Below are 24,322 nucleotides of genomic sequence, written 5' to 3'. Positions count from 1 at the left end.
AGACGTTTCTTCGCCCAATGTTACGCATATGTCATCCTCAGAGATATATTTTTATGCAGTTTTGGTTACGTGAATTGGTATAGAAAAATGGCTAGCAAGATATATGTGAAAATTTTATAGTGTACGTTTTAAGCGAGAAAAATTATAAAACTGTAGTGTTTTCTTGTCTAACTGAACTGAATAAATTTATGCAATAGCTATATATTTTATTAGATGCTCTACAATATAAAAAATCAGGATTGCCGTAAACAGCGCTCGTCGAACAGACTTGACTACAAGTTTCACGTGCCGGGAATATGTTCGAAAGTTCATTTCAAACGAATCAATCTCGAACAAACTTCTTTCGGAAATGGGAATACCATTTTGGGATATGCAGACTTGCTATTCCCATTTCTTGGAAATGCAGCTGAGAAAAACGCCACTCGACATCGATCCATGTAGAACAGGTTCTAAAACGCTGGACGCTTTTTTTTTTTAAGATCTCTTCGGTCTATGCCCGTACGCGCCTTCACAAGTTCTTTTGTGTTTTTTTCCCCTACTTCCAGCTGAAAAGCTGCCGTTTAGTTTTAAGCCTACTGTAGTAAACTTACATTAGAAAAAACGGGAATAACAAATATTAATTAGCTTTTCATTCTGCCAGTAAAAGCACTGTCTATTGTATATGACGTTTTCTAGGCCCAGAAATTCCGGGTGAACAGTGGAGTCATTGTCTGGTGCAGATAGGCTTGTCACGACAGACACTAAAGACGTGCGCTTTACTCGTTTTGTGTGTTTACAACTAGTGCTCCAGGATTGAACGCCACGATCAATTTGCGAACATTTTAGGCGAATGCACGCAGTTTTTCACTGTTTCTACATTCTCAAGTTTGTGTTGTGACCGCGATGTTACATCGCAGTGACGGTGTCTAAAATATTTCCTGCATGTGTTCGTGTCGGTTCGCTCCCAAGTGTGTCGAAGTGTGACCGAAGCTGCATTGGTCGTTCAGTGACTTGGCCGTTTTTTCGGTTGAACTTGAGCAGGCGTCTTCCCAAGCCCACCACTATGATAGTCATACTTCGGGACATATGTCGGACATCTTTCGGACATATTTCGGATAGACATATTTCGGGACGTTTAACAGCGTCGACAAATGACTACAGTGGGCTAATCTATCCAATCAAAAGTAATGAGCGCCCACGTTTGCGAGTAATGAGTGCGGCGTACAACCAACTAGAGTTGTTAACAAAACATTTGGGGGGGGGGGGGGGGGGGGGCTCCTTGGTTCGTGACTACTGAAGTAAGAAAAAATTATTGCTAAGCAAGTCTTGGACAAAGAGAGAACGTCAATCCCGGCCGTGTTCTATGTCTGTCCGTGTGCTGCTTTGTGCAAATTGTTTTCTTCAGAAGTCGTTAACAAGTGGTGCTCGGCTTACAGGTATATGGAGAATAATAAAAGTGAAATTGCCTATAAATACTATAGTCTTAGCGTTTAAAATATAAAAGCTCACTGTAATCTTGGTATCACAAACATGTACTGTGAAGTTATTGTTCATTATATGTTTCAAAACTCCAATTATTGGTGGAAAATGCCCTTGAAGCGCATAAATGGCTCTTGAAAGTAGATTTCGCGTATACCTATAAATGCGTTTTTGTTAAAATGTTATTGCTAGATTAACTTTGAAAAGACTGCATATTTTTAACGGTGGTATTAAAAGAACAGTCGTGAACATTCGTGTTATGACTGATAGATCTTTCAGCAGGCTTCCTCTCAGCCTGTCGTACCTTGTGAAAGGATAACTGATGGGTAACTATAGCGAACAAAACTAATGTTTGGATAACAGTTTATTTTGGCTCTTTCTTTCGTAAAGCTAAACTTCGAACTAAAGCCTGAGAGCCTAAGTGAATGCCCAATGTTTTTTGTTTGTTTTTTTCCTCGTCCTTATATGTTTTCTCACTTTATATGAGTTGACATTTGACAACCAATGTTTTTAAGCATCGTTACTAATACAAAAAAGTCAAATGTTTATGGCAGAAACAACAGCTACCTCGTTTCTTTAATCAGCGTGTACAATATCAGCCAATTTCCAGCTTTGAAGTTCAAGTCAAATGGTATGGCCACCGGTGCTAAGATTCATAGAGTGAGTTTCCACGTTTATTTGTGCCCATGGGCTCACAGTTCTCGTGCTCAGCGATTACAGCTGCTCTACACAATAACCTCGTGCGCTAAAGCTAATGCATATGGTTCCGAATGATTTAAATGCCCGAAATATTCATTGTTCTTTAAGTTTATTGGTTGGCTAAGTGAGAGTTCTCTCTTTTGTTTGATCATTTCAGGATTCAAATATTACCTGACGAGCGGAGATATCAGCAGACGAAATTTAAGAAGAAAACTTGCAATCCCGTCTTCGACGAGACCTACATATTCCAGGTGAGTGGAAGCCTTGGCCTTGGATAACTTACCGTATTGTGCCGCAGAAAAATCTAACCACACAAACTGCAAGCACTTTCAATACACCGCGTCCGTGTGTAGTGCATTTATTTTTCGAATTACCCATGCCGGAAAATGGAGACACACAGGCAAACGAAGGGAGGGGGGGGAGGGTCTGATTTCTGAGTTTGGTTGAATAGCAATATATAAGTACGAAAAGACACAATGTGCAACATCTATCAGTAGATAAGGAACAGCCGCTGGTCGCTGGTAACATTGATCACGCTTCTTGTGGTGATGGTTTCGGTGAGCGTTTCATAGTTGCATTTGAAAGGGGTGCTCATTATTAATTGACCTATTGCCCTCCAATACATATATATATATATATAGTCAAGTAGATCCTCCGTGGGTTTTATTTCGACGTTTCGGCCTAGAGTCTGGCCTGATGAAGGCCAGACTCTAGGCCAAAACGTCGAAATAAAACCACGTTGTGACCGCTCACGGAGGATCTACTGGACTATATGCAACGCTACGGCCACTCAACCACCATGCCTGCCTATATATATATATATATATATATATATATATATATATATAGGGGTGCCCCGTACTGCGGTAGGCTGTGCAAGCAGGTTCAATCAATGCGAATTCCTTGCACGCTTCTACTGCGGTAGGCTGTGCACCCGCTTGCACAGCCTACCGCAGTACGGGGCACCCCTATTCCCCTCTTTTTACGACGAAATGTTGACAGGGAGCGGAGTAGTTAAAGGCTTAGAACTTCCCGAAATGCCCGATTACCAGCCTCTGCCACAATACGCGGCACCCCTCCTTCTACGACGAATTGTTTACGGGACCCCGAGTAGTTAAAGGCTTAGGACTTCCTGAAAAGCTCTTTTTTGCCCCACACCGAACCGCCAGTGCCAGGAGGGGTCGTCTGATCGGGAGGAATACGTTAGTGAACGGAAACATACACAGACCGCTGACATCAGAAAGGTGAAGGGGAGTTGGGGGAGAGAGATGAAGGGGGAAGTGGAAGGAAGAGTGGAAGGGGGGCACCCGAGGGGCGTCCACCGTATATTATTTTTCTATTCTTCTCTTTTTTTCTTCTTTTCTTTCCTTTTTTTCTTTTTTTTCTTTTTTTCTTTTTTTGTTTCTTTTCCTCTTTTCTTGCCCTCTGATTTGAGATTGTATAAAGCTGAGCACCAACAAACTGTATCTTTAATCCTGATGAAGGCCAGACTCTAGGCCGAAACGTCGAAATAAACCACGTTGTGACCGCTCACGGAGGATATACTGGACTATATATTGTCACGTTTCTTAAGACAAACTTGGTTTATTGGGTTCGTTGAGTCGACTAGCCAAGCAGCAGCTCAGACAGATCGTCTTTGTCTTCTTCCACTCCCAGATCTCACCCAAGCATATCAGGTGGCATTAGTCCCCCCTTTGAAAGCATCGACTCGATGCTCGTAACGAAAAAAAAATGAAGGCATACACACGCAGATACAGAGAACCAAAAGAGGGAGAGTGCCAGTACTCGCAGCGCAAATGAGGAAATTTCGCCAATGCTTGCGCCAAGCGCAAAAAGAAAAGGCATAAAAACACAGGAGAACACAAACAGCAGCAGCAGCAGCACAATGTCACGGCATGCCGCAACACGTGAATCACAAGGGCTACTGTGTGAAGTAGGGCTTCAGCCTAACGACATGCACGGTTTCGGACCGAAGCTGTCGACAAGAAGACGCTGCGCCGTCCGGAAATACCTCGTAGGTAAGATCGGTGACACGTCTAAGGACCTTGCACGGTCCAAAATGACGGCTTAGGAGTTTTTCGGATAAGCCTGGTCGTCGGACAGGGATCCACACCTACACTCGGTCCCCAGGGTGGTAGGTGACGTTTCGATGGCGGAGGTTGTAATGTCGTGCGTCTTCATCTTGTTGGTGGCTGGTGTTTATGCGAGCTAGCTGACGAGCTTCTTCGGCGTATTGAGTGTATTGCTCAGCGTCTGGAGCGATTTCATTGCTTTGGTCACACGGAAGCATAGCATCGAGCATGGTTCGCACGTTGCGTCCGTAAACGAGTCGGAAAGGCGGAAATCGCGTTGTTTCTTGCGTTGCCGTATTGTATGCAAACGTGATGTATGGAAGAATTTCGTCCCAGGTTTTGTGTTGTACGTCAACGTACATTGACAGCATGTCCGCTAAGGTCTTGTTAAGCCTCTCTGTCAGTCCATTCGATTACGGGTGATAAGCCGTCGTTTTTCGATGAGTTGTGCAGCTCAATTTAAAAATGTCCTCCATCATTCGTGCTGTAAATGACGTCCCTCTGTCCGTAATCACGCATGACGGGGCACCATGCCATAGGACGATTTGGTGCATGAAGAACTGCGCGACTTCAGAGGATGTGCCACGGGGTAACGCTTTTGTTTCAGCATACCGAGTAAGATAATCTGTCGCAACTATAATCCATTTGTTCCCAGAGGACGACAAAGGGAAGGGTCCAAGAAGGTCCATTCCCACGAGGTCAAACGGTGTCTGTGGTGGTGCGATCGGCTAGAGCAGGCCCGCGGGTCTCACAGGCGGGGTCTTGCGACGCTGGCACTCACGGCGGCCTTTCACGTATCGATGTACACTAGTTGATAGTCGCGGCCAGTAATACTGTTGGCGTACTCTGGCGAAAGTTCGCGAATAGCCCAAATGTCCTGACGTGGGCTCGTCGTGGCACGCAAGGAGGATCTCGTCCCGCATTTCGGTAGGAACAACGAGTAGGAAGGCTTTGTCGCTACCACGGGCGGTTTTCTTGTAAAGAATGCCTCTTCTTAGACAAAAAGAGGACAGTTCGCGAGCAATGTGTCGAGGGACCTGAGAGTTCCGGCCTTCCAGGGAATCAATAGCTGGGCGTAATTCGTCATCTGCCCGCTGTTTTGACATAAATTCGGAATCGCTGACTGCTCCGAGAAAGGCATCTTCATCCTCGGAGCCCCTGACAGCGTGCCCCACAGGCGCTCGACAAAGCGCATCGGCATCTTCATGTTTGCGCCCTGACCTGTACACAATCGTAATATCGAACTCCTGCAAACGCAAACTCCACCGAGTGAGACGGCCGGATGGATCTCTGAGATTTGCCAGCCAGCACAGCGAGTGGTGGTCAGTCACCACTTTGAAGGGACGACCGTAGAGGTAAGGCCGAAACTTGGTCGTCGCCCACACGACTGCGAGGCATTCTTTTTCCGATGTAGAATAGTTGGTCTCGGCTCGAGAAAGAGTACGACTGGCGTAAGCTATTACATGTTCAACGCCACCGTGTCGTTGTACAAGGACAGCGCCAAGTCCGACGTTGCTGGCATCTGTATGAATTTCTGTAGCAGCGTCCTCATCAAAATGGGCAAGAACAGGGGCTGTTTGCATTCTCTGCCGTAGCTCTGTGAACGCTGCATCTTGTTCTGCGCTCCAAGTAAAAGGCACGTCATCTCGAGTGAGTCGCGTAAGAGGTTCAGCTATCTTCGAGAAGTTGGCGATAAATCGGCGATAATACGCGCACAAGCCGAGGAAACGGCGTACTGCTCTTTTATCTGATGGAACAGGGAAGGCGGCGACAGCAGCAGTTTTGTCTGGATCAGGTCGCACTCCATCCGCACTACTGACATGTCCCAGAAATTTCAGCTCTTCATAGCCGAATTGGCATTTTTGGGGTTTCAGCGTGAGTTCAGCTGTGCGAATGGGGTCCAGAACCTTTCTCAGACGCTTCAGATGTTCTTCGAAGCTCTCGGAAAAGATGACCACATCATCGAGGTAGACAAGGCAGCTTTGCCACTTCAAGCCAGCGAGAACTGTGTCCATCACCCTCTGAAAAGTGGCTGGGGCAGAACAGAGGCCGAAGGGAAGAACACGGAATTCGTAAAGTCCGTCTGGAGTCACAAACGCAGTTTTTTCTCGGTCTCGTTCATCCACTTCAATTTGCCAATAGCCACTCTTTAGATCGATGGACGAAAAATACTTCGCGCGTCGTAATCTGTCGAGAGAGTCGTCGACCCGTGGAAGCGGGTAAACGTCTTTTTTCGTGACGCTATTAAGCTTCCTGTAGTCAATACAAAATCGCAGCGTTCCGTCTTTTTTCTTCACTAGAACGACTGGCGAGGACCAAGGGCTGCTGGATGGTTGAATAATCCCGTCATCGAGCATATCTTTTACTTGTCTGAATAGCCGCACGTTCTTTGGAAGAAACGCGATAAGGCTGCTGCCGGATGAGGCGGACGTCATCGTCGGTAATAATTCGATGCTTGGCGAGGTGTGTTTGATGGACTTTGGAAGAAGAGGCGAAGCAAGACCGAAACTCCCTTAAAAGGTCATGAATTGCAGCCTTTCTTTTGTCTGACAGCGTCGAATTAATGTCGATGTGGTCTAGGAATTCTTCATCCTCATGCGTTTCCTCAGACGCGAAGCACTCCGTGACGTCGGCAACAGGGTCTCCATAGGCTACGGTGGTTCCGCGGAAAAGATGCCTGTGCTCGTAGTTGAAGTTCGTAACTAGTATTTGTGACTGTCCGTTACGGACACGCACAACACTTCGGGCGGCACATACACCTTGGAGTAGCAGAAGTGATAGGTTGCTTTCAGCCACCACGTCACCGTCCCGGAGGTTTTCACAAATGACTTCGATGGGAACAGTCGCTCGAGGCGGCAGCGTCACACTGTCGTCAGCAACACGCAGCGCAGGTCTACGGCAGTTATCAGCGTCTCGATCTGTTGCGCCTTGAGTCGAGAAGGTCACGATGCGTTCGCGGAGATTTATGATGGCACCGTATTCCCGAAGGAAGTCCATGCCGACAATTAGCTGACGTGAACAGTCGCGCAGAACGAGGCAGCTGAGCACAAACGTTGCCGCACGAATTTTCACTCTTGCCGTACAGCGACCCAGTGGTGTTACAGCGTGTCCTCCAGCAGTTCGAATTCGCGTTTAATTCCACGGCGTAATCACTTTCCTGAGATCTTTTGCTAGCCTCCCGCTGGTAATCGAATAGTCTGCACCAGTGTCTATCAATGCATTGACCTGAAAACCGTCAATCAGCACAGGTATGTCAAGTGACACGCGGTCCCTGGGTTCAGATGTGGATTTCGGCGTTTCTTCGGTACTGCGATTCTTCTCTGGTTGAATGTCTTCCGTGTTGCGTGCAAGCGTCGATGGGAGGTCTTCCGCACTTTGAGTCCCAGCGACCTTGCCCCCGAAGGCCGCTGCCTTCAGTTTTCCCGACGGGGGCTTGGAGAGCGTTACCGTGCCGTCACATCGAAACGTGACCCAGTGGCTGCGGGTCTCCTCGGAGATGGTGACCGTGATTGCCGTCGTGTAAAGGGTGCACGCTGTTGCGCGAGATACTCTTCGATGTCCCTCGGCCTTTGACCAATTTGGGGACGAGGTGAATTGATGGAAAAGCCACGCAGGCCAAGTTGCCGGTATGGGCATTCGCGGTAAATGTGACCAGTCTCACCGCAATGGTAGCAGAGGGGTCGTCTGTGCGGCGTACGCCAGAGATCAGACTTGCGCGTCGGTGCACGGCGACCATCGATGTCCAAACCAGCGTGCGCCGACTGAATCGCGACTGACGCATCATTGTCTGGATCGGCACGTATGGCACTGTCTGAAGGGGGACGTGCGGCACTGAATGGATCGGGACGTGCGGCACTGGCTGGATCGGGACGTGCGGCACTGGCTGGGTCGGGACTCCTTGACCAGAACGAGGCGTGGCAGATCGCAAGGCTTCCGCGTACGTACGACGGCGACTGTCAGTAGACACAGGAGCCGTTTCCGGATCAACCGACATCAGCGGAAAACGATGGGCGTGCAACACCTGTTGGACCTCGTCACGGATGACACTGGTGATAGAACCAACATCGATTGGTCTTGTCCCGTACATCTTTTCCATTTCTTCCCGGACGACAGATCGGATGATCTCGCGAATCCATTCGGGGCTCTTGCTCCCAGGGGTGGCGAAAATTTCGGGGGTTGAGGCAGCATTCACTTGACGGTCAAACAGGGCAGACCGTTTGTGCAGTACTTGCTCCATTGTTGCCGCTTCAGTAAGGAACTCAGCAACACTCTTAGGGGGACTACGCACCAAACCAGCAAAAAGTTGTTCCTTCACACCACGCATGAGGTGGCGCAACTTTTTTTCTTCTGCCATAGCAGGATCCGCTCGCTTGAAAAGCCGTGTCATGTCCTCAACGTACATCGAGACGGTCTCGTTTGGCATCTGGATGCGTGATTGTAGTGCACGCTCCGCTCGTTCGCGGCGGTCGGGACTCCTGTAAGTCTCCAGAAGGCGACGCTGGAACTCGCGCCAAGATGTCAGAAACATCATCCCTGTTCAAAAACCACGTCTTGGCACCGTCCTTTAGGCAAGTGTACACGTTCCGGAGCTTCGCGGCATCATCCCAGTAATTTATCGCTGCGACACGTTCGAACTCACTCAGCCAGTCGTCAACATCTTCGTGCTGTTTTCCATGAAAGGGGCTAGGCATGAGCGGGTTCTGGACGGTGCAGTAGATCGGCGTGGAAGATGTCGGAGCTTGCACGGGATCTTGTGTTGAAGTCATAGTCGCTGCGCCAGTGGTTGGTGTCTCAGGTGGTAGGCCTCGTTGACGGCGGCTTACTCTGTGAACAGGTGTGTCCACGGGTGCAGGGCTTGTGTTCCGGCTGCTGGACGGGGTCTTGGGCATCGGGTGGATCGTGGGACGTTGTACCCAGCAACTCCACCAGTCTTGTCACGTTTCTTAAGACAAACTTGGTTTATTGGGTTCGTTGAGTCGACTAGCCAAGCAGCAGCTCAGACAGATCGTCTTTGTCTTCTTCCACTCCCAGATCTCACCCAAGCATATCAGGTGGCAATATATATATATATATATATATATATATATATATATATATATATATATATATATATATATATATATATTGAAGGGACTACGCTATAATACAATAAGATATCAATGTCGGGCCACACTTTCATAAGGGCGTGAAGGGTGGACCATCATTATTATCTTATAGCGTAGTCCTGAATTCACACCCCTCCACCCTTCACGTTCTAATGAAAGTGTGGTCCATTCTGAACTCAGAAGTTCCGCAAGTTGCTCCTAACTGCATTTCTTGAAAGCGAAGTGCGTACGCGAGATTGTGCTCACCTATGCCGGCAACACGCTGCGAAGACGGACGGGAAGCCTTCACGGGAAAGTGACTGAAGGGTTACCGTCGAGCGCGTGTTCTACTTTCCCAAAGCCGAGCTTCAAAAAAGTGGAGGATTACGCTAGGGAGAAGACCATTAGGGGACGGGAGACCACCGAGTAACTCCACAGACACAGTGTAGACCCACGCGGGCAGATGTTTTTCTATTTTTTTGTAAAATAAAGATAGATAATTCGCATTTGGAAAGCCAGCTTTTTGCAATGTTGTGTTCACGATTGTGAATGACTGGTTCCTGTTCGTACACCGCATAGTTGTGACATGGATGTGTGGTTACGAAGAGCATTCAGAAAAGTGACCTTCCTTTCCTAAGTTAGACAACCTACAATAGCGCCAAGCACCTCAAATATTTTATCATGATGGTACAAAATTACACCGAAGCAACATGAGCCCTGTAGCAGCTAGCTTGTCATTATTCTATAATTATCGAGATTATTGTTCAAGTCATCTTCTTCAAAACAACTGAGTGAAACATTATACCGAATGTACATGGGTCCATTAGTCGTTATGTGCATTGTAATGTGGTCTTCCCTCTACTGACTTCATTGTAACAGTCTTAGCATAATGATAATAACTAATAGCATCCCCTTCATCTAACCCAGGCCAACTAGGCTACGAGTGGTGCTGGTCGACAATATTAGGTATTAAGCAAATTTAAGTACCGCACGAAAATGCGGACGACGCAGTGTCCACCTTCGTAGCTCAAATGGCGGAGCATCGTCCGTGTAATTCTGAGATTGTGGGTTGTGATCCCAGAGACGCAAAGGGTGGTTTTTAATTCTAGATAGTTCCTTTAAATTTGAATGAGAATTGTTATAGTTATGTTAAGAAACTACAAATAGTGTCTTATACAGTCTTCTTAGTGTAGTTGTCTGTAGGTTTAATTATTAGTCCATAACACAGAAAAACAAGCCCCTCGATCAATTTATGTTCTTTCGTGGTTACCTAGCCTAATAATTGTGAATAAGTGTAACAGTTACGAAAGGTGGAAACAACCCAGACCCAGCTGAGGAGAAAGGCTTGTAGCTATGCCCTATGTCCCTAGAACTTCATATAATGTCATAAAAGTAGCTTAGAGACATGGTGTTAACTTAGGCCTTTTCCGCTCCTCGTAAAACTGTGAAGTCTTTGTTTGCGTGCGAGGTTAGGAGATTGGGCGAGTCCAGTTTGGTTTATGGCAGCGCACAACACAGGGCGCGAACATTAAAAAAAAGCACAGAGTAGAGAAAGAGTGTTGCTTTTCAACTTCCTTCCTTTTGCGTGCTGTGTCATACGCAATTTTGTTCGCGTGTTGCGCATGACAAAACTGTAGACCCCATATGTAAGACGCTACATAAAAACAGTTACAATATTTGTTCTACACGTATGGCTTGCGGAATTCCACTGACCTGTTAGAAAGTATACATCGGCCTCATAGGCCGGTGTATCAATACTACCTGTGAGCAGTCTTGCGGAATGGGCACCTTCAATTCATTTCATTCGAATTATATTCCAGGGAATTGCAACTTGCCGTAATTCCATTGTTTTCAATTCCTGTGTAAGAAAAAAACTTGGCTTATTCCTACTTCGGGAATGGCCAGGCAGGTCAATTCCAATACTAATTTTCCTCAACGTAGGAAAGGCATATCTTGATAGTTTTATTGAGCTAAAAATGATTGTAACAATATAAATCTGATGCCATCAAATGCATAGGAATTGCAAAGCTATGCTAAACGCGTTACCATGGTCAAGGAATAAGTAGCTCGATGACTGATCTCGTGTAGCACAACTACACTATAGTTACCATAGGAGCAGTTCTCTCGCTACCTTTGGTATGTCCATAGTCAGCCCAACTTAAAAGAAAAGGTAGTAAGCAGGTGCCAGTGCATGAAATAACTTGTTTCGAGCATATTTTACTACCTTCCCGGCATCTCTTTACCAACAGCTCGTACAGCTTAAAATTTTTTTGCCGTTACTAACGAAGAATGCTTTCTTAGTCTTTTTAACTAGGTAACTACTAAGCCATATATGTTGCCACATCTCTCGTAAACTCCACCGGATATTTTGCAGTAATTGTTACACTTTTAAGAAAATTCATACCAATCTTAATTTTGTCGGTTGCTATGACGATGACATGTGCAAAACGTCCGTTAATTTTCTAAATTCTATGGCGGCTAACCAGAACGCAGAGTGTTGTTACAAAGTAGGAGCATAAATAGCCTTCAAACGGCTGCTACAGTATATGATGCCGGCTAAGTCTTGATATTCTATGTGCACGTTTGCGCGTATGTCCTCGTCTGTTATTCTTTCATGCCTATATGTATGTTGTTGTGATGCGTACTTGCCATCATGTTCACATGAAGGAATTAGTGGTCATTAATTAATCGAAGTGGATAATCGTGATTTGCTTATTATGTTATGTACGTTTCTGTAATTAAATTTTCTTGATGTGGCATTGTACATGCATATATGCCCATTGACTAAAAATTCAGTAATGTAATAATTATTCAAGTCAGCACTAGTCACGAACTACTTTGCAAACTAGTAAGTTTCACTAATCACCATTTCACAATATTTACTTACTATGAGGTTAGTACTTTTTGTGACAAGTAAACAGTTAGTATTTTGTTAGGAGGAAGGTTAGTAAGCAGGCATTTTTTTTCTCCGAGTGCATGTTTAAACCAATGATGTTTCAATATTGTTTAAGCCTAAATGCGTTAATGCCAAATTGACGACGTAGCGAATCGTGGTGTAGGGATTCGGAGAGGCGCCACCTTGGTTACATGGGATCACGTGCTTTGGTTAGCTACCCAAACCAGTGCTTTCAAAAGTCTATTCTATGTCTCTTTGTACGGTTTATCTTGTACAACAGTTCATCACACACACAGTTCACACAGCACACAGCTTACACAGTTCACGCAGCACACAGTTCTTTGTGTGCGAATGTGTGCTGTGCTGAGCTACAGAGATTTGCGATAGTTTCATGCTAAGACACCATTGTGTGTAGGCAGGGGGAACAGTATTGAGAAAAGGGGTGGTTGGGTAATATGTGGCGAAAGTGTAGACAAGCTGGTATATGAAAGCTTGCCGTAAACAGAAGCATCGTACCACCGCCTATACGCGTCAGAACTTCGAGAGATGCATGTTCTTGAATATGCGTCTGAATCGCTGACGCTGGCAGAAGCAAAAACAAAAGTGAAAGATGGGAAGACAGCAGGCGGTTGAGGTGCCGCCGAATGGTTGTTAGGTGGGTATGGCGCCACTGTATATAGTTCCGCAAGACAGGTACCATGGCATAGAGCCGTGGTTACGTGAAGAATAGAGAAAAAGAACACCGGCTATACAAGGACAAAGTTATAGTAGGTGTATTGCGCATAAATATGTCATGCTTGTAATCAGCCGAGACTTTTTCTGTTACTGTTTTATTATTTCGATAGCAGTTATAGATAGGGACAGTATCGGTTGTTTTTTTTTCTGCGATCATCATGCACATATATGTAATGTATGTATAGATATACGGGGAAGGATACGCTAGCCTCCTCTTTCTGCAGAGCGAACATCGCCTTTCTGGCCGTGGTCGTCTGCACGTGCGCTTATCTCGTGAGCTAACAAGGGAAGGGGGTGACTGCTTTTATGGTTGCCGCGCTATCGTGGCAATGATCAGTTCACACCTTGTTCCCCCACAATAGGTGGGAGCTTCTACGGGCTGCGCTCTCAACACGAAAAAAAAAACTGTGCCAAGCGTATACATGGAGCGGCTTTGTGCTCTTATACCAGCGTTTTGTATAGTTGCGTGAGATTGAGTCTGAATGATTTGACATGTCAGTATCTCTTCGTAAATCATTGCAATTTGTCGCTATCAAGTTCATTGCTTCACATTTTTGGTGAAACTGATTTTGTGCAATAATTCCTGCCAGAGTCACAAATTGCACTTCAAAACATGCGCACGAGTATAGCCACCGAGAAAGCTTCTTGAGACACAGCAAGGTATCCAGCGGCTATGCACGTTTTGCAGGTTCTGTACTGTTTATTGTCGTAAGTTGTTCGCGTTCATCTGTATCTGTGATTACGTTTCGTGCGTCACTTGTGCGTGAGAAACGTGGGGCACATTTCGATCTGCTTGCCATTCTTCGCGTGACCTTCAATTTGTTGCTATCGCGTTAATTGCTTCGCCTTTGCGGAAAAGCTGTGACTTTTGTTAACTTCGAAGGTTTCTTGAAGTTTGAAAAAAGTCACAGCTTTGTCGCAAAGGCGAAGCAATGAACGCGATAGCAACAAATTGGAAGGTGAGGCGCAGATTGGCAAGCAGATCGAAGCGTGGCTCGCGTTTCTCACACACGAAACGTGCTCAGATGTACAAATGGACGCAAATAAGCGGCTCAGTTGTTACTTCACCATGTCTGAAAAGCGCGCCTTTTTCGCAAACGGAGACTGTGCAACAATCGCAGTGACCTTTGTGCGCCCGGTAACTACAACAAAATTGTTCCGGTGAAAGCTCAATGCATACTATTCTTCTTACCGCGAGATATGCAAGCGCAAGCGTGAGCGTCTACCCTGCCTCCTATCCGCGGGGCAAAGTACGCGTGGAAGATGAGAGCGAGCGAAACGTCGTGACGATGTGGTGACGCGCGTTCATTGCGCCATCTCGTTGGTAATGCTGAAATTACGATAGTTCCTCCCGAGATGCCAATCACCAGCGGTAAGTGGTAGATATAAATAGCTAACGCCTCGCACTCACAATTCTGAGGTACGACGTTCGATTCCGCGCACTGGAGTCCTTTTCTAGAATATTTTTTTCTTGCGTTTCGATATATATAAATACGCATGCATATACAGCGAATGACGGCGACGCCGACGGCAAAATTCAGCCGAGATCGTTCAAATAATTGCTATCGCAATAAAACAGCACGTTGACGAAAATGTGCTCTATTTTCGGAAAAATTCGTCATTGCATTTCCGTTCCATTTAGTGAAAATGATCTTAATTTCTTTCCCATTCCATTTGTTCAAGCTTCATTCTGATTCTATTCCGTGGTTACGAAAAAGTGTAATAATTTCAGATTGAATCCAATTCCGGAGTGGCAACTCCGCAACACTGCCTGTGAAAGCAGCACAATTTTGCGAACTTTTCTGACGCACCAAACTTCGCTTGGCATTGTCGGGAATGTGGCTGCCTTCCACTTCTTTCTAGTGTCTATATTCTTCGTGAAGGCAAGGACGACTTTGAGTGAAGAAATTACCGGTGCCTATCAAATACGCATGCAAGAAGATAATTGCAGCAGCACCCAATGCATCTCACAGACGAAGAAGCAACTGCGGTTCCTGTTGACCAGGCGTTAGCTAATAGATCCATATCGCTATCGATGCTGTTTGTATTTGTTATGTTCTTGAGCTACTTGAGAATACCTAGGTTCATTTACTTGAGCTTATGCTCTTGCGCTCCTTGGTGTAACCAGGCACATGCCGCATGGTTTTCGCAAGTTCACTATTTTTAATGAAGCACACTTGGTAGTGAAGATGTGTGCTACTTATCTTTTGAACGATTCGTCTTGTTTGCTGATTCAAATTCTTAAGGCTATGTAACGACTGATACATGTATATTATAGTGTCTTTTATCAGCATTGAGCGCTAAAAGTTCTGGAAGAGACACGTTTTTTTTTTGTTCTAGCTTGATGAATATCTTGACTAGACCCGACATGGTGGTCTGATGGCGTAGGCACTCAGCTGCTGATTCGCAGGTACCAGGATAAATTTCGGCCGTGGCAGCCGCATTTTCGATGAAGGAGAGAGTGCGATGAAGGAGAGAGATTTAGGTGCACGTTAAAAAACACCAGTCTGTCTCAATTTCCTGAGCTCTCTCCTATGGAGTCTCTTATAATCAAATGGTGGTTTTGGGACGCTAAAACCTCTCAATTATATGAATATCTTGACATGCAATGTTTCACAGAGCCATGTTCAAATTTCTTTGCTGAGCCAGCAGTCCCACAGTAAAGCCACATTTGATGGACCTGTAAGTTCTCTGGCAAACACTAATTTTTTATTTATCTGATTTTTTGTGTGGTCTTGTATTAATGTTGAACGCCTACATTTCACTGTTTTGAATGCTTCTATTTCATTTGGTCCCATGCTTTCTTTTAAATAATGTATCATATCTTTTTCCGTTAGTTTTCTCCAACCAGCTATACCTAAGTGGTCACAACAACTATCCTTAACACACTGTAAAAAAACACAGAGTCTGCAGGTTTAGAACATTTCTGACCTAATTAAATTTGAATGATTGGTTTAATAATTTTTATTTATTTAATGTTGCAACGCAGATCCCTGCTAAGGCCCTGTCGGAACGAGTACTCAAGCTGACGGTGCTCGATAACGACCGTGGCAAGCGACACAACGTCATTGGACACGTGCTCTTCCCTCTTCGAGATCTGGATCCGCTGTCTGGTGAACGCATCGTGGCCTGGAGAGACCTGGAAACCACTGTCGATCTGGTCAGTGCCTCGAAAAAGTTCCGTTACAAGAACATAGCCTAGAGAATTGAGGAATCAATTAATACATAATTACTATTATGACTGAAATTTCACAACAATAAAGGGAGACGACAACTGTGAGCTAGCTAAACACGAGTCCTATCTTGGGCTCTAAATAACTTTTTTTCTTCTCAGGAATTGTGTTGACCCACCACGTGACAATTTATCAATGAATCGTAATGAAAAGTATCTAGCAAAGTATTTTCCCTCATTTGTTCCGCAAAAGCAAAAAAAAAACAAATCTATTCGGCAGATACCACTTACCCAGGGAATCGATGTCATGCGAAGCATGCGGAGGAAAGGTGACAGTGGTGTAATTTTTTTGTTGAGCAAAGCGTGATGATGTGACGCTGACGTTAAACATATGTAGTACAAATGTTATACGCTTAGACATGTAAGTTGAACAGTAACATATGTTTCTTGTAGCCCATTCTTTACATTTGCGTAACGATGCGACAATCAACGTGGGTATTACGAACACCAGAAGCGGTAAGCTGAAATGTAGCACTTATGCTTGCGAGGACGGTAGCCTCTGGACAGGTACGTAGACCAACTTTAGTAGATTGCGCTTAACTATGATTGACGCTAACCTGGCATGACACCTGTATCACTGCAGTACATATGTAATGTTCTAATTGTACGCTCATGCTTAACTATTTATGTGTGACCCCCCCCCCACTGTTGTCCAGTGGTTATGGTGTTCGAATGATGACCAACAGGCCGCGGGTTCTAATCCAGGCCATGGCGGCCGCATTTTATATTGAGGCGAAAGTGGTAAAGGCCCTTGTACGTATTTATGTATTTAGGTGCACGTTAAAGATCCGCAAGCGGTCGAAATTCCGGGAGTCACCTACTAAAGCGGCTCTCATAATCATATCACAGTTTTCGGGCGTTAAACTCGAAATTACTGCACACTTTATATATGTTAAGGTATACCACCAATATTTCAGCAATATCTTCAAGTCCTAATTCTGAGTTGTATGCTTTGTGTTTCCCTTAAAAAAGGCCGTGGTAGTTTTAAACAAGTTTCTAATGTGCTATGCAAAAAAAATTCTGCCATATCCACGAAGTGAATGATGATGAGTGGGCGAAGCTCCGGAGGTAAACCTGGTAAACCATGAATCCTCTGTACATTTTGCCCACTCGATTTTATTACATCGCTCCCCCTAGCGTACGTCGCCGCACTAAATCGAACGATTGCCTTCAACCAATGACACGCGCCATATGTGACATCATTCCTATTTTATAAGATCTCGCGTCTTTCATCAACTACAAGTACCGCTTTCTAGTTTATAACATCTTGCATCTTTTCATCATCAGCTACAAGTACCACCATCTAGTAAACACTACAAGAACTAAACGAGAGGTGGCTACATACAAGAGACGGTACCGCCATCTAGTGAACACTGCAAGAACTAAACTAGAGGTGGCTACATACAGGGGACGGTACCGCCATCTAGTGAACACTGCAAGAACTAAACTAGATGTGGCTACATACAGGCTACAGGGGACGCACAGCCCACGCCCTAAGGAGCTTCGCCCCTAAAAAATAACAAAGCTAACCAAAATGCATTGTCAATGTTATTCTGAACATACCCATTATGCCAGCGAGCATAACTACAGATCTTATCACAAAAAGAAAATGGCTTGGCACGAACTCATGTGTGAAGGCTGTACAATAGACTACGATATTTGCGTTATCATCAACAATAAATGCCTTACAGCACAAAAACGGTAGTTGCATTCCACTTTGAAATCTCATAATATCAAAACGTATTGATGGCTTTCTATTATGCTAGTTTGTTGCACAACTTAATGCTTCAGAAAGAAGCGTCAGACGTTTCAACAAAGCGTATTGTCTTTTTCAGAACGTACGACCTTTTGTGTAACGCAAAATACCTAAAAAAATAAACTTTGAGAAAAACAAGAAATAAATTTTACAAATACGTGATGTTCGGGTTAAGGGCAGCTACAAAAAACATCGCAAGTTTTCAACAAAACCAAATAAAATGAATGCAACTTTTTTCCCCACAGTTTGATCATCTGTACATTTTGAAATGTCAAAACTAAAAGTCATCTCTTAAAAAGAAGTAAATGTGATGGGTGCCGATATCCCTGATATCATAGGCGGTCGTAATTCATGCTGTGCAGTCAAGGGTAAGAGGATACTTACGCTATATTTCGTGGCAAGCACCAAACAAGGAAGTTTTTTTTTTATTGAAAGTGGACTTTCATATACAGACGACAAAACGAGCAGTCATTCCTGTAATGTTTATTATTGGTTTACTTTGCCTAATTCAAAAAGAAAGGCAGGCCACTTTTGTAGAAATTGTGGAGAATTATTTTTCTTATTCATTATTAGTTTTTTTTCCTATGGTGCAATCTGAACTTCAAACTTCAAACAAATGTGGAGAAAGCTGACACGACCCCACGACTGCGGCAGCAGGGAAGCAGTGAACAGCTCAATGGGCTATCCTATGCCATTAACGTCTCGGATGACAAGGGGTCGCCTAAAGAGATTACTACGATCTGGCAAATCGTGGCAATATATTGTAAAAAAAATATTGTGTTTTGCCCCCGAATCAAACTAGTTTCTCATAATGATTAAGAGCCCGGTGAAAAACTCATAGCTTTGGTTGTGGTTAACAAAGAAAAAAGCCATTCCCCTGATTTCACACTATACAAATATGGAAGCGATAGATATTAGGCGTCATCATCTATAGATTACCACTCGCGTCCACTTGATAGAATATCACGCAAAACATTCTGAAAACGATCTCTCTATTCGGTTAGCCTTGAGTGGGAACTGCACTATTCATTATTGTGCTGGTTGGATTCTCACTATTTTCATGTCACAAAAGTGGCCCTTTTATCGGAAACTTCCGCGAACACGGTAAACAACTGCCGTGAGTCGCGGTGTTATTCTGGCAAAAAGTGTAAATAGCCGCACCCACCATAATGCTATTTCGTCGTTCACGTGCAGAAGGTTTAAAAGCGAAAACAAAGTGTGGGGTGGGGTAGGGGAACGAGGAGCAACTTCACAAATCCTTCCGAACAGAGTCCGTATTGACTACGAGGCAACACACGCCAACGCGTACTCACAGAGATCATTTATGATTCTGTTCACGCAAGCGCCCGGGATTCGCTCCGCCCGTACGAGCCCACGCTTCAAACAAACCTTCTTCACGCGAACTTGTCGACTCGCACGGACACTTCTCATCAACATTTTATTTTCACGATTGTTACGGGTGTACGCGGGTGAATATAGAATAAAAAGAAAGCGAAAATCAACCCTTGAATGTATGCGTCGATGCACCACGCAGGCGCCACCGGACCAAGGTGAACTGTTGCTGGGCCTTTGCTACAAGGCTGGCCTCGAGAGGCTCACCGTCACCGTGATGGAGGCCCGTGGCCTTGTCTCACCTCCGGATATGGGGAACCAAGCCTCCCTCGGTCAGTGCGTCTCAATGTTTCCCCCGTTCCACTGCGAAAAATAAGTCAAGCAAATGTTGTGGAATGTCAAAGGGACACGAAACATCTGGTCAGTGCAGACTGCTCAGCTGTTTTTGAGAACTCGGTTTTAGATAATCCTGCAATCATAGGTTCTGTGTGAGAAGATAAATTGAAGGGAAGGCCTACATACTCAGCGCTTGTTCTGTCTGTTTTCTGTCCATCGTGCGTTAATTTTGGGCTGCTAACCTTAAGTATGCACAACCAACTAGCCCAGTCAGCCAATATTTTATAAAATGTAGCTGAAATTCCCGTTCTTAAACTTCGCGCCAAAACGTCAGCACTTTGAAATAGATTACCTGCGTCTAGACGAACTCTAAGTTTGACACCATAGCGAGAACCTAAAGGCGGCAGGGTCACTGATATTATATTTTTACTCGTTCTCTGGCTTACCAATTGTCCTCTCGCGGCAAAAGTGATGATAGTGGTATCTATAAAGGTGAAGTTAAAAATACGACAGAAGTAATTTACTCTTTCGTGCCCCTTTTACCAAAGCTGGTCTTGATTCTCATTGTCTCACCAGCACTGTCACATGGAAAATGATAAAATACCAAAGATAACAAACGACTAAAAAATAAAGGACGCTTGAGCTTCGCCTTGAAGAGTAGAACCTGATAGTATAATGAGACCCTCTTCGCATCGCCCTCTTAGTAGTTAGACCACCTTCACGTCTTTGTCAACACCTAACTTACACCGATATGAAAGAAACGCCCGTGCTCCAGTGAATTGTCCCTTTGAAACTGTCCTAGAATGGCTGCTGCAAGTACAGTCGCGAAGTGCTTACTACGACAGAATTATTGCTTTCACGAGTTGGCGAGGTATCCAGCACACGTCCGTAAGGTAACACGCGCAGCTCAGTAGGTGTAGACGTTTTTGATGCTATTAATAATCATGATTCATCATGCATGTGTGCTTTTTGATTGGTCAGCCTTTAAATCAACAACTCGCTGCACAATGCATGTTTTGACGTCTGGTGTGATTCTACGCATCTTCAATGCATTATTGCACATGTTAAAGACACTCCTCTATTCACAGACATTTATATAGTGTTTTTTCTGAAGCTATTCGAGCTTTGGCGTGGCCCTGTTATAAAACACCTACTTGCGCCACACAAGCAGTGGGTAACGCAAAAAAACATGACTAAGAATTTTTGTGGCAGCACTCCTTCAATGCGAGTGCAATGCACCCAAGAAACTTCCATGCTACGATCATGCTTGTGATAACTGTGACATTCTGATGACAGAAAGGGTCATCAGACCCTGCAGCGGACTGACAGCGCCATTGAGCCAAAGAGCAATAAAGTGGAGACAGTCTTTTAAATTTCCCACGGTCGTCTCACCAAGCCGGAGTACGAAAAAGACGAGGTGTCATTTGAATCGCCATACTCATTTCGTGTTTGCCACCGGTACGTCTCGCTGCTCAACCACTTTTTTTGTATCGCTTGAAGACGGCTGAACTCAATTCTGGCCCTTCGTGGCATCCCCAACAAACAATAATAAAGGCGTCGGCGAAGAACTAGCAGGCTTGAGGAGGAAGCCAGGTTGAAAGGGAAACGGTGGCAGTAGCTTAGAATGCAGAGGTTTTGCTGTATGGTATACGAAAACACTAGTATATACAAGACAGTTACGGACGTGCGTTTGAGCCAAGCGTGTGGCCTGAATAAACAATGCGCGTACCGGACTCCGGACAAAAGATCTCCGTGCGCAGGCGGTTTGCGAAACGGCAGCTCCTTTCCACACACTCTTGAGTGCCCACGTGCAACTCCGTACGTGTTTGTTTTTGCGTAAGATTATTTTTCTTTTGCCGTGTCTCACACTAACTCCGTTTCCAAGCGCCCAAGTGTAGAAGCATGGTAGACAACAATTACAGAACGGTTAGCACCCTTCGTACTTAGAGTAGGAAATGCCACTGATTTGGCGCATTAGTTTTTGCATGCATCTTTCACACGAGGAATGAGTGTCTGATGAATACCCAACGGTACAATCGTTCTGAAGAAATCTTTTCATCAGGCACGATTTATTCATAACTTGTAGTATGTTCCCCAATCTACCTACGTAAACTCATCAGCATAGAGCAACAAAGAAAAAAGGCAGCAAAAGCTTCATGGTTTCTGGAATAAGGAGACCTCCCACCTATAGGGTAGAAGCGGTACTTGAAGTGCTGTACCGTTTCATGAAATAAACGTTTATTCTTCCTCCTTCTTTTCGAAGTTATTGTAAAGCTGTATGCGAGGAAACAAGTCAGATGTTCTTATCTTACCAAAAGAAATAATTTGTCGTTGCGGATGAGTCAGCAGAACATTAGCTACCTTAACGTATATGCGTAAGCTACTCGTATTGCAGTAAGCTCCGTGGCACTGATATATCTACGTTCCCGTGGCTTAACTGGCAACAAGAGTATGTACGAATCCTGTGACTTAACTGGCAGTCCCGTCGCAACAGTGACGCCCACACTGTTGTATAGCATGTGAATCAGTTTCTATAGAGCGTTGTCAGTGTAGATATGACAGTGCTGTTTATAGCAGTGTAAGATGTGTAGTAGCTTTGAACACTTTAGTGCTAGCAATGACCCTGTTATTTTTCTATCTTTTGTAACACTTGCTTTTAAAAGTCCAGGCAGATAAATTTCAAAAAGTAATAACGACTCTCAAAGGATCCTACTGTGGGCTGTAGTATTATTGAACAGTGTACATGCTAGCATAGGATGCCATAACCTCGGTGAGCATGGATCAACTCGTGTGTTTGTAAACGTTATTTCTAGAAAAATCTTCTTTCCGTTGGAGCGTTCACAGTTGTCTTGTTTCCCAGTCTGCGCTACACAAACTTTGATGTTTTAGTGAGTACGCATACTTTGGCGAGTGCCCGGCTAATTCTGTGGTCAATGCGAAGCGCGCAATCTCTTGTATCTGTACAAAAGTAGACTAACAGTGAAGTCAATTGGCAGCTACGGTTAGTTATACGTGATATGAGAATGATAGTACCATTTCAAGACACAATGATAAAACATTTACACGCAACACAGGCGCTGACACTCGTTGCCTGTTATGGGCAAATTTTTTACCCTTGTCTCTTAAATTCGTGCTGTTGTTCCCGTGTCATTGTGCAGTTAAAACATACAATCATTATAATAGTGTACATGTATATAACAGGTAGCTTTCAAATTTGTAAAGAGTAATTGTGGCAGCACTAGCAATAAAAACTGAAATTATCACAACAGAAAAATTGGCAGACCCCACGTACAGTGAAAATCGATGATGTGCGAAGCACGAATGAGAAAGCTTGATATGTCGCTTTAAAATAAGCACACCGTTACGAGGTGGAGGTAAATATCGCAGTGCATAACTTTCGTGTCATGATTATCATGTTTGGATGTGTCGTTTACCTTCGTCATTTATTGACGTCACGTGATACCAAATTTAGTATATGTGGAGCCAGCGAAATGGCCGCGAGCACGCTATGAGCGTGGTATGTTGTCATGTTCTTACATGGCACGGTTGTCAGGATTATCATGTTTGCACCAGTCCAATATTTCGTCATCTATTGACGTTACGTAACACCAAATTTGGTATATGCGGAGCTAGCGAAAATGCCGCCAGCGAATCATGAAAGGCTCAATAAACTACAATGTAGGGTTGCTACGTTAGCACAGCGTCGCTACATTAGCACAGCGACGCTACGTTAGCCAAACACGAGCACTTTATAGTCTGACACCAGGCGCGACCAGCGTCCATCAGCACGGCCCGACGGCAACAGGCGCGAAATGCGACATGCTGCATTTTGCGCCGATGCGTTACCCAGACATCCCTGCGTCTCCCTCTTTTCGTGACGGAGGGTCGCCGGACGCGCTGAAACGCGCATACGTCATAGCAATGCAGCGCGGCGCGCGCCTGTGAGTATATGGCAGGACCAGCGCCTAGCGTGGCAACGCCGGAATGACGCGACGAAAGGAACGCCGGCGAGCACGCGCACCGCATCACGTCGAAATGTATTGGCGCCTTGACTGTGGCGTGTAGTCATGTTCTCACATGACACGATTCTCAAGACTATCATGCTTGCACCAGTCACATGCCTTCGTCATCCCTTGGCGTCACGTAATACCAAATTTGGCATATGTGAAGCTAGCGAAACGGCCGCGAGTGCATCATCAGTGTGGCATGTAGACATGTTGTTACGTGACACGCATGTCTTGATTATTATGTTTGGATGTGTCATTTACCTATGTCGTCCATTCGCGTCACGTAATACCGAGTTTAGTACATGTGAATCTAGCGAAACGGCCGCGAGCGCATCATGAGCGTAGCAAGTAGTCATGTTGTTACATAACACGCATCTCATGATTATCTTGTTTGCACCAGTATCATACCTTCGTCATCCATCCATGTACCGTAATACCAAATTTGGTATATGTGACGCTAGCGAAACGGCCGCGAGCGCACATGAGCGTGACATGTAGTCATGTTGTTGCATGACATGCATGTCATGATTTTCATGCTAGGGTCTGTCGCTGGTGTTCGCCATGCAATAATGTCATACCACACCACTTTTGCAACAAGTTGTGTGAACGAAACCACCGCAAAAGCTTCAGGACCATGACGTGTAAATGATGACATTCATGACATACATGTCATGATTTTCATGTTGTGACTAGTCAAATATGTTCTATATACAGT

General features: G+C 44.9%; 1 protein-coding gene across 3 annotated transcripts in view; it reads left to right on the top strand.

The window, feature by feature from the left end:
- Nucleotides 1–24,322, top strand: part of LOC119176962 (synaptotagmin-15) — a 368,621-nt gene that overhangs the window by 261,118 nt on the left and 83,181 nt on the right. For all 3 annotated transcript variants that reach the window (XM_075878290.1, XM_075878288.1, XM_075878289.1), the window contains exons 5-7: nt 2,315–2,408; nt 15,934–16,104; nt 19,467–19,596. In XM_075878290.1, the coding sequence (XP_075734405.1) occupies nt 2,315–2,408; nt 15,934–16,104; nt 19,467–19,596 (395 nt within the window). The remainder of the gene's footprint in view (nt 1–2,314; nt 2,409–15,933; nt 16,105–19,466; nt 19,597–24,322) is intronic.

This window comes from Rhipicephalus microplus, chromosome X (assembly GCF_043290135.1).
Source record: "Rhipicephalus microplus isolate Deutch F79 chromosome X, USDA_Rmic, whole genome shotgun sequence".
Lineage (NCBI taxonomy): Eukaryota > Metazoa > Arthropoda > Arachnida > Ixodida > Ixodidae > Rhipicephalus > Rhipicephalus microplus.
The sequence above is the reverse complement of the archived record's forward strand: the minus strand, read 5'-3'. Positions and strand labels throughout refer to the sequence as shown.